At 35.0% G+C, this 12,062-nt stretch overlaps 1 protein-coding gene across 7 annotated transcripts in view; it reads right to left on the bottom strand.

The window, feature by feature from the left end:
* Positions 1-12,062, bottom strand: part of ZFR2 (zinc finger RNA binding protein 2) — a 120,720-nt gene that overhangs the window by 26,714 nt on the left and 81,944 nt on the right. For all 7 annotated transcript variants that reach the window (XM_056822418.1, XM_056822420.1, XM_016432082.2 and 4 more), the window contains one exon: positions 11,259-11,430. In XM_056822418.1, coding sequence (XP_056678396.1) covers positions 11,259-11,430 — 172 coding nt within the window. The remainder of the gene's footprint in view (positions 1-11,258; positions 11,431-12,062) is intronic.

Below are 12,062 nucleotides of genomic sequence, written 5' to 3' on the forward strand. Positions count from 1 at the left end.
TTCTCTCTCCATCTCTTTGAATTGTCTATAATATGTATTATAGAGAATATACATTCTCCTCATCTATGACTCACAGAATCTTTCATTTCCTTCAAGGTTCAATTCGTACATCATACTCAACATTAAGCATTTCCTGATCTCCTAACTGCTAGTACCCTCCTCTAAATTATATTCATTCTCTTTATATATAATCTGCACATGCATAGATACTCACAAACACCTCTCTCTATATATATGTCTACATATATTCTAATATGTGTATACATATTAGCATGTTACATATATATTAGTGTGTGTGGTGTTTGTCTCCCTTGTTAGTATGCTTCTTGACAGTAAAAACTTTCATTTTTTGCATTTCTGTCCACAATGAGTGGCATATAATAAGCACTTACACATTCATTGATTAAGTTATAATAAAGAAAAACAGTTTAGTGATACCAACTATCACTTTTTTTAATAAACTGGAAATCATGGTATTATTTATTTCTGTATTCTTTAGGGCTGGAGTCAGTTAGGTGGCAAATTTCTTTCAGGACAGATAGATGGTGCAATGGATAGAATGCCAAGCCTGGAATCAGGAATATTTATCTTCCTGATCTTAAATATGGTCTTAAACACTTACTAGTTATGTGACCCCCAGGCAATCCACTTAACCCTGTTTGCCTCAGTTTCCTCATCTGTCAAATGGGCTAGAGAAGGAAATGGCAAACCACTCCATATTTCTCTGCCAAGAAAATGCCAAATGGGGTTATAAAGAGTCAGATATGACTGAGACAACTAAACAACAAGCTTCCTTCAGCTTTTCTTTCAAACAAAATATGTACTGGCTATAAGTATACGCAATCTTTCTAGCTTCACAGATACTAAAACACAAATAAATAGACATGGCTCATGCTCACACTACAAATTGGGGTGTAAAACTGGTGAAATCATTCCTGGTAAGCATGTAACAGGAAAAGTCACTTGTTGGCTCCACTGAGATTTGTGCCTACTATCAATTGTCTCTGTTCGTTAGGGAGTAACTGAAATGTTCAAACTGTGGGTCCCCTTCAAGGTGGAAAGATTTTGTTCTAGACTTCTTTATGCAAGTAAAAGTTAATATCTCTCAGAGCAGAATACTTACAAAATCTCTGCTTTAGCCTGAACAGATCCTTTTAGGAAGTCACATACTGATAAATACTTCTCCCACAGTGTTTTAGAAATCACAGAAGCTTTCTGATTCCTAGTAGGGCATGCCTGTGCATGTACTGTGTGGTTAGTCATCACCAATATATGGTTTATGTCCTTGTTATCATCTAGGAGAGGAAGTCAATGCAGATAAAACACAAAGATTTGCTAATAGTTATGTTTTTTAAGTATACAGCATCAATACAGCTTTACATACAAGTCTCACACTTCTTGGTAGCATTTGTAGCAAAAATAGACCAATAAAATTGGTTAATTACCAACTCTAGGTTCCTTTCCTGATTCATAAAGTCCAAAGTCTTCGGGTAAAGTTTTTATGGTCATAGAGCAACATAATTTGAGTAGCACCAACTTCCTGATACCATATTTTGGATCAGTAACAGTTCAATATTGTTCTCCAATACTCAGGTCCAATTTCTGTCATTGTCTCAAAAAGAAAGTACCTTCAAAGGGCTGGCACTGGAGTCCTTTACCATAAATGCCTTGCTTCTTCACTTATATCATTCCACACAAGCAGAGAGAACAAAGAAAGTTGTGTTTTAATGTAGTAAGCTTCATATAAACTTCTGGCATGCAATGGAACTTATTAATTTTCAGCTGTATTATCATAGGTATCTCTTATTCCTTCTTTAGATATGACCATAGCTTCAGAATCATGTGACCTTCGGGACAGGACTTCTGCATCCACATTAGTCTTTCCTTTCCTTTAATTCAAAGTTAGCTAGTGCTGCTACCTATCTCTGGCTGATAGAATCTAACTTGATACAGATCAGAATGTCAGTATATTGCTGTCCACCCACACATGCAACTTCTTCACTCCATATATAGACTTTGAATTTCTCAGTTCCTTCCTACTTCAAAGATATGAACTCCAGCTTATAGATGTAATGTGTCTTTTTGTTAGTTAAGCCTCTACTAGTAATGCAACTGATTTATGTATTCAAAATTCTCTTGGCACAGGGCTCCTTCCAAAACCTCCAAGCTGACATCTGCTTACAGGGTAAAAGGCTTGCATGGGTGTGCATAGGCCAGCATTAATTATATGTGAGGCAGTTGATCAAGTCCTTTAAAACTTGCTCACATATGTTTTTCAGTCCCTAAAAGATTTTATTGATTTTCAGATAATTTTACTTTTCCTATTCTCTTGCTTCTTCAAAAACATAATGACTTGGCAAGAGCAGCATAATTTCTAAAAAATGTTCAATAACAACTTCTAAATCCTAAAAAGGACTTTAGTTCTAAAGTTCTTGCTTTGGTATGTTGTCGCACTGTTGTCATCTTTTTTTTTTAAACCCCTACCTTCTGTCTCAGAATCAATACTAAATATCAGTTCCAAGAGAGAAGAGCCTGAGGGCTAGGCAAACAGGGACTAAGTGGCTTGCCTTAGGTCACATAGCTAAGAAGTATCTAAGGTCAAATTTGAACCCAGGACCTCCCATCTCTAGACTTGGCTCTATCCATTGAGCCACCTAGCTGCCCCTGTTGTCATTATCTTTAATGAATTATTGTTTCTATTTGTACTTTGACCAAACATTCCTTAGGATTAGTTTATCCCAACTAATTTCTAATCTATTCTCCAAAAGCCCTTTACTTTTATTTCCTTATGGTAAGAAACTACCATCATACCAATAATAATTCTGCTCTTCAGCATTTGTTGGTAAGATTGTTATGCCTTAATACACAGTTTTTATGAAGGTGCCACATACATTTAAGAAACAGATAAATTCTTTCTTTCTTCCCTAAAGTGTTTTATACATGTCTAAATCAGGAGTACTTCTCTTTTCTTTGAGCTCCTACTTTATTGAAAGGCAATGTGATCCACAAACTTAGTTAAACCTCTACAAAGTTGTACTTAATCAATTGAAAATTTTAGGTCATTTTCTTCCAGCTAATTCAACCTCTTTCTTAATTTTATTCAAGGTTTTCCCAAAGTGAGGAATGATGATTGACACTAAGGTTGAGGGCTTAAGTGGCTAAGAAGATAGTGGTGCTCTCAGTCATAATAAGGAGTCTGGGAAAAAAGATAATGAATTCTGTTTTTTACATGTGATCCTAGATTTAAAGCAGAAAGAAACCATAGAGGCCATAAAGTCCACGCCCTTCATTTTTTATTAATATTTTTACTTAGCAAAAATAATTTTTTTCTCTCTTATCCTCACCATTGGAAAAAAAGAAAATAAAACCCTTTGGAAATGCATAATCAAGCAAAACAAATTCCCACATTGTCCAGGTCTAAAAAAAGTGTTTTATTTTGTACCCTGGTATATCTCCTCTCTGTCAAGAGATGGGTAAGATGATGATTACAATATTCTATAGAATCATAGTTCATCATTGGGAAGATTATGGAGTTTTTAAGGCTTTTAAAGTTGTTTGTCTTTATAATGTTGTTATTCTGCTTTGCTCACTTCACTCTGCAGCAGTTCTTAAAGGAGTTCACAGATTTCACTGAAACCATTTCTTTAATCATTTCTTATGGAAGAGTAGAAATCTTTTGTATCAATATATCACATTACAACCATTCCTCAACTAATAAGCACCCCCTTTAAAGACCAGTTATTTTCTACAACAAAAAAGGTGGTATAAATATTTTTGTGCATAGGGATTCTTTTCTTTCTTGGTCTGTCTGGGGGATGGGTCTAGTAGTGGTATCACTGTTTAGTAATTTTTTTAACATACTTCCAAATGGCATTCCAGAAAGGCTGCACTAATTCACATTTCCACCAATTGTATATTAAAGTGCCTATTCCTCCAAAGTCTCTAAAGCATGTCATTTTTTTTTGGTCATTTTTCCCAAAATGAAATCAACCTTCTTGTTTTCCATCTGAGGAAATGGAAGCACAAAGAAATAAAAGGGTTTGCCCAGAGTCACTCCACTAGGAAGGCCCTGAAGTAGAATCTGAATCCAGGGCTTCCTGAATCCTAGTCCAGGGTTCTCTCCCTATGGTTCAATTTTCAATATTCTGAAATTCTGCTGCTCAGGGGGGAGTCTAGGGCTGGATCTATAGATGTGGAGCATAATTTGCATAAAGATGATAAATGAACCCATAGATGTTCAGGAAATCAAAAAAGATATTACAGAGCAAAAAAAGAAGAGATCCTGTCATTTTTTATTTCTTTAGGGCATGCTTTAGACAATTCACTTTGATACATTGAATTTTTTATAGTTATTTTGAATTGGACTTCTCTTTCTATTATTCCTCTTGGATTTCATTAATGCCATGTAGACTGGTTGCTGATTTTTGTTGATTGGTTTATATTGTTAGTAATTTCTGATAACTTTTATTTCCTCTCAATTCACTGCGAACTCATTTTACTTTTTGATTTTGATAATTTGATTTTTCTTTTTTGAACAAGTTAGCTAATGGATCGGTAAGCATTTATTAAATGCCTACTATATGTCAGACACCAGGGGACACAAATGAGAAAGTGGAACAATCCCTGCCCTCCAGGAGCTTATATTCAATAAGGGGGACATGTTTATACATTACATAGGTAGACAAAACATTTAGACAAAAATATCTATCTATATATAGACATACACATATATCATATGAAATGTCTTTTTTTGGAGTACTAAAACTAAGGGAATCAGAAAAATTTTCAAAGATAAGACACTTAGAGCTGAAAGAAGTTATAGATTCTAAGAGGTGATGGTAAAGAGGGAGAATATTCCAGGCATAAGGGACACTCAAAAGCATAAGGGTGGAAAAGTGAATGTTGTATATAGAGTAAAGGAAATAAGTCAGTTTGGTTACAAAATGGAGTGATAAAAAGTAAAGTATAATCGGTGTGCAAAGCAAGCTGGAGTCAAATTGTGTGGGAATTTAAAAACCAAATATAGAATTGTACATTTTATTCTAAAGAAAATAGGGAGTCACTAAAGCTTCTTCAGAAGGAGAGTGACATAGGAATATCATTTTGGCATCTGTGTGGAAAATGGAATAGAGAGGAAAAGAGACCGTGAAGATTCACTCTCAGATATGTTAGGAGAACATTTAGGAGGTTTGTCTAGGTAAGAGTGCGTTAACTAGGTTGACTATATAGAGTGCAGAAGAAGGAAACAGATATTGAGGAGTCAGAATCAACAAGATGTGGTAACTGATATGAGATGGTTATGGGGAGATGACTTCTGGGTTATGCACCCAGATGGCTGAAAACACAGTGCTCTTAAAACAAATAGGGAAGAGGACAGCTGGATGGCTCAGTAGAGAGGTCCTCAGTTCAAATTTGACCTCACAGACTTCCTAGCTGTGTGGCTCTGAGCAAGTAATATTAACCAATGCCTTTAGCCCTTGCCACTCTTCTGCCTCAGAACCAGTATGCAGTATTGATTCTAAGATGGAAGATAAGAGTTACAAAAAAAAAATAGAAATAGGAAAATGAAGAGGAGGGGTAAGCGTAAGGGAAGAGATGAGTTCAGGTTTTAGATACAGACTATTGATTATTAGTTTTGAAAAAATGTATAGTTCAATTTAACATGGACTTTTCATTTTTCATTTTTTTATTTCTGCCTTAGTTTTAATTTTAAGATTTCTTCCTTTTTTTTAGATTTGTCATTTTATTTTCTAGGTTTTTAAAAAAATTCCATGATTTATCAACATCATTTTTCCCATTTTGTATTTATATACTGTCAGAAATATAATTTTTTCTCTGTAACACTCAAACTACATTAAAATTTTTTGGCATATTGTCCCATTGTCATTCTTGGTAATAGTTATTTGCTATTCTTTTGATCTGTCCTTTTGATTAACTTATTATTCAAGATGTCTTTATTTAATCTTTATTTAGACCTGTGTCATTTGTTTACATTCTCAATACAATACCAATTTTATTACATTATGGTCAGTAAATGCTATGTTTATTATTTTTTACCATTATTAATTTATTTATAACTTTTATTTTTACCCTTATTCATAATTTGCTTTTATAAAATATTTGTGACCCTGAAAATATGCGTATTCTTTAATATGATCATGGATAGCATGCCATAAGCTATTCAAATAAAACTCTTCCAATACTATTATAGTCTATTTTTAATCTTTTAGATTTATTTAGTTCTGAAAGAACATTCAAGTCTCCTACAAATACTATGTTTAATATTATCTGTCTTTTTGAGATTCAATTTTGTTTTCCCTTTACACATTTAACTACTATGGCAAATATGGTAATTTCATTGTCATGTGACAAAAGCAAGATAACTAATTGATGGGCTGTGTTCTCTTTGTAGTAAGTGCTTAATAAATTCTTATTAACTTAGTGTCCTCATAGTTGTAAGAGAAGTTTTAAAGTCCCCAAGTATGAGTTACCATCGCTTGTGATTTTATGAGTAGATAGGGACAAAATGCGTTGTGATCTTAATCCATGGTAAGAATACACATATAAACAAGATCACAGATTCACCTGAATATCTGAGAATTTTCATTGTGCGTTGTAGTTTCTTATTTATGTCTCTCAACAATAAATTTTTATTCTTGATTTATATAAATTCATAATGGAAATATCTACTTTTTTAGTTATGTAAAATATAAACTCTTCTATTTAGCTTAAAGCTCTTCATAACCTGGTCCTTTCTTTTCTTCCTTTCTTATCTATCCATCTTTACCAAATCACTCTAGTTCTATTTGCTCCTGCTTTCACCCAGTACTCTATCTCCTTTCTCAGGGCCTTTACTCAAATAGTATTCAATACTTGGAATATTTTCCCTTCCCCACCTCTAAAATCACTGGCTTCGAGGAGGAGTCAAGATGGTGGCATAGAGACAGCAAAAGTTCAGACCTCTGAAAACCCTTCCTTACCAATTACAAACTAAATGCTCCTAGGGGACTGAAAATCAAAACTAACAACAAGACAGAGCCAAGGAACTCTCCTGCTGGACTCAACTTAAAAGGTATGCCCCCAAAAGCCGGAATTCAAGAACACTTGGGTTTAAGGGGAAGGAAGAAGGAAGGTCCTGGGACCCCTACCTCACCTAGAGCACTAAGCCTCCAGCGGTAGCTGGAACCTCTGGGTGGGCAAAGGTGCTGGTCTGGAGGGAGTACCTTGTGGGTAAAGCTATTCCAGGCTCAGAGAGTCAAACACAGGCGGTGGGAAAGCAGTTAGAGAAGAAGCGCAGAGCATAGAGCAGGCAGCCTAGTTACAGTAGTGGAGACACTCCATATTGTCCCTCTCCCCCACCCCAGGCTTTGGCCTCAGGGAACATCCCGCTCTGCAACTCAGCTGGGTTGAATCTCATCAAAGCCTTCAGAGGGCAGGGAAGCTCAAGCTCCAACACCCCTCCCCCACAAACTGTGCTGAGAGATTTGCTGACAAAGCTTCAAGGGTGAAGACTGACAGAAAAACCCAAACCCACAAAAAAATGAGAGGAGTAAAAGTGCAGGCAACTGCAGGGAGTAAAGACGGGGTAAATATGAGCAAACAACAGAAAAAGAAAAAAGAAATTAAAAATTACTGGCTTCCATCAGAAACGAGCTAAAATGCAATCCCTAGAGGAGTACTTTTCTGGTATTCTTGAACTGAGGATGAGGCTGGGGGAGTGCATTCTCCTTTAGAGGTAACTTGTGACTATCTATCTTATATGTGCCTATTTATGCATGTCTTCCCCATAAAATGTAAGGTGCTCTTTGAGGATAGGGATAGTTTTTTTCTTTTCTTCTTCTTTTTTTTGGTATCCTCAGTGCTTAGCAAAGTGCTGCCTGGAACATGGTAAGTAAGAACTTAATAAATACCACTTAATTGCCTGATTGAACTGCCTGATGCAAAATAAATTTTGTTCAAGCCTTATTTTTCCTCAATATGTATATTTTTTAGCTCTGCATTTTACTCTGTTTCTTTATCTCAACTGAAACTTCTTTCTACAAAGTTACTAATTTCTAAATTTTAACAATGTCATCCTTTTTATCCTCCCAGCAGCATTAAACTCTGTTGACTACCTTCTTCTCCTGAATAATCTTTCTCTGTGTTTTTGTAACATTTTCCTCTCTTTGTTCATCACCTATCTGTCTACTTCTCACTCTCCTTTGCTGGTTCAACATCCATATTAAATCCCTAACTCTGAGTGTTCCTTAAAGGCTCTGTCCTGGACACCTTCCTATTCTCTCTGTATACTCTCTCATCAGCTCCCATAAGTTAAATCATCTCAATGGAAATGATTATGAAATTTATATATCCAGTTCTAGTCCCTATCCTGAGCCCCAGTAACATATTTCCAAATGGCCTACTTGATATTTCAAAATTTATGTTTCATAGGTATCTGAAATTCTACATGTTCAAAATTTACTTCATTATCTTTCCTCCAAACCCTCCAAGCATCTTTTCTTTTTCTGTCAAGGATATCATCATTATTCTAGTTATCTAGGTTTACAAACTCAGAATTATCTTGGACTCATCACTCTCCCTCACCCTTCTTATCCAATTATTTGCCAAACATTACCTCTCTACCTTTACAACATCTTAACACATCTGTCCCCTTTTCACTATTCATATGATCATCACTCTAGTTCAGGTTCACATTACCCCTTACTAGCCTACTGCAAAAACTGCCTATTACAACAACCTCCTAATAGATCTCAAGTCTCTCCTCTTTCCAATCCATTCTCCAGATAGTTAATTTTCTTGAACTGCAGAACTGACCATGTCACTCCATTACTCAACAAGCTTTAACGCCTCCTTGTTGACTCTAAGATAAAACAAAAGCTTTCATTTGGTTTTAACATTTTTTTCACAATTTGATTTGAATCTGCCTTTCCAACTGTATTACACATTACCTTTTTCACACAAATCTCTGGTCCAGCCAAACAGCTTTTATTTTTGTTCTTCACATATTATACTCTATCTCCTATTTTTCATGCTTCTGCATTAGTTCTTCTTCATACCTGGAATTCATTCCCTACTTTCTTCTCCTTTACCTCTCAAATTTTTTTTTAATTTCCTTAAAACTCTGTAAATTTTTAGCTTGGAAGGGCATTAACAGCTGGCAAATTAGAGGAGTTTTCATATTAAAAGTGTTATTTAAGCAGAGAATGGTCTTGAGGGCAAAACTTTTATATTTTTATCTCTATATCCCTTGCCCCTAACACAGTGCCTATCCTATTTATTAGGAGTTTAATAAATGATAAATGGAAGGAAGGCATCATTATTAAATTCCTTTATACATGCCAGACACTATGCTAAGAACTTTACAAATATTACCTCATATCCTCCCAAGTTAGGTACTATTATCTCCATTTTACAGTTGGGGAAACTAAAGCAGAGATTAACTGACATGCCCAGAATTACAGAGTTGTTAGTGTCTGAGGCCAGATTTTCATTCAGGTGTTCCTGACACCAGGTCTAGTATTCTATCCACTGAGCCACTTAGCTGCCTCAATCATTTGGCAGGTAATCAGTGTTTTAAAACATGATTTTTATGTACAATAATGCACTGGATTTTGTTTTTATAATCTACCCCTTTATTCTTTTTCATATGAAAGTTTAATTTACTTACATTAAAGTTTATAATTACTAAGTTTATGTTTTCCTCTATTTAGTTCTCTTTTATTGTAAGTCAGAAATTATTCTCTATTACTTTTGCTCATATTAATTTGATACTAACCTATTCCCACACTCACTTGTCCTCCCATTACCCTGTCCTAATCTAAATTCTTTGAGATTACTTTTTCTCATTTTTTTTACTATTTTCCAAACTTGTATCCATCCATTTCCTAGTCCAAATAAAAGTATAGCCTGGTTCTTTTCTGTCCCATCTGTAAGCCATCCACCCTCTTCAAGTGAGTTAACTGCAACTCTTTTCTGAAATCATTTACACTGCAAGGTAATTATGAGATTTATGCCCTATTTATAGACTGAAGCTCTCAAATTTTTTTCTTTATTCTCCATCCCGCTTATAAAGTGATGATCCTGAAAGACAGAATCTATTCAGATTATCTATTATTAAAATTGATGATCTCATCTACTCCTTTCTTGCTCAGGTTTTGTTTTCACTTTGTTTTTTGGAAGTGATTCCTTCAGAGAGGTCTCAATCCTATATATATTGATTCATGAAGGAGGTAATATGGTATGGAATAAATACAGAGGAACCCAAACTTATACTGTGCTATTACATTTACTATTTATTCTTAATAAGGTCAGTACATTCTACCTTTTGACATATTCCCTGAAGAACCCTGCTTTCTCTGTTGGATTTTCAAGGGGCCCAATCTCATGAGATGGTATACTGACCCTGAAATTCCAGTAGGTCATTATTTCTGGAAGGCCCTGAAAGTTGTAACAGCTTCAGTAGATTTACCACCACTTTATTTTATCATGATATGTTGAAATTCTTTCCATCCTTCAAGTTACCATCTCTCAATGAAACCTTCCTAATACCTGTCAGTTGAAAACAGCTGAGCTCCTTTTCTTAATCTCTCCTTTGCCTCTGTCACATTCTACCTTCTATCACTGACTAATATAGAAAGACTGTAAGCTCTGTGATGGCAGGGTTCATGTATATTTTCCCCTCTTTTAAAATCCCTGGTGCCTAGCATTATACTTGACACCTAATATAGGTTTAATAGTTATTTGTTTAAAAGTAGGTGCCTGTTGATTAGGGAATGGTTAGATAAATTGTGGTACATAAATATACCATAAGAAATGATGAATATGAAGACTATAGAGAGTCATGGGAAAGTTTACATGAACCAATGCAATATGAAGTAAGCAGAACCAGAAAAAACAATATAGACAATGACTACAACAATGTAAACAAAAGTACAATAACAAAATTGAAACTAAATGCTGCAAAATTATAATGACCGAGTTTGGCCCCAAAGAAGCAATATGTACTTCCCTCCCTTCTTTGCAGAGGTAGAGGACTATGTACGTAGAGCACTGCATATACTTTGGGACTTGATTGATGCATCAGTTAGTTTTGCTGAATTTTTTTTCTCTTTCTTTTTTATCCTTTGTTATAAGGAATCGTTCTCTGGGTAGGGGAGGAAAAGAGGGATATATTGGGAAATTATGGTGATGTACAAAATATATCAATAAACTTTTAAAAAATGTTTCTATGAGGGAAATAGATTAAAAAAAGACCTTACCAAAAGTTGCTTAGGTAGCTGCTCAGTGATTTTCTGGAGGAGGGACTGTGTGGGCTTCTCAGCTGACAGAAGGATAAGTTGCACATTCCTGTCTCCTTTGAGGAGAAGGCCCTTTGCTAGGATCCCAACTCGCATCACACCTTTCAGTATTCTTGATGAAGAATCTATTTTGCTATTAAGGAGATAATCATAGAAGAGAGTGTTAAAAAGCAAGTCTGAGATTCTGAAAAGCAACCACAAGAAAAATTCAAAATGCTCTTCCTGATGGCAAGGCATTATGTTTGCCTTAGTAAACAAAGGTTGTGTATTCTTCACTGCTGTTTCCTGTCAATTGCCTCCCCAACTGAACCCTTAAGTTTAAGATAGGAATCATATTAGATTTCCTCTTATAGGCTTGAAAGCATTTAGCAGGGTTAGGTATATTATAGATCTACATGTAGTAAACATGCAATAAATAGTTGAGTAATTGAAAGAAATTTTAAATGGAAGCAGAATAAGGAAAAGAAAACTAGTTTGGAAATACCAAAAATATAATTTTCCTAGACTAATGGAAAATAGTAAGGGATAATGAGAAAGAATAGTAGAAAGCAGTATAGGAAGATGGAAAGAGCCCTAGATTTGAAGTCAGAAGATCCATGTCCACGTTCCATCTCTGCCACTTGTAGTTATGTGACTGTATACATATCATATAATTTAATTGGATATCAGTTTATTCATCTATAAAATGTAGGGGTTATACTAAATTATATTTGAAGTCTGTCAAGATGGTATCTAAGGATTCTTCCAGTTTATAATCTCTGCATC

The sequence above is a fragment of the Monodelphis domestica genome, chromosome 3, assembly GCF_027887165.1.
Source record: "Monodelphis domestica isolate mMonDom1 chromosome 3, mMonDom1.pri, whole genome shotgun sequence".
NCBI lineage: Eukaryota > Metazoa > Chordata > Mammalia > Didelphimorphia > Didelphidae > Monodelphis > Monodelphis domestica.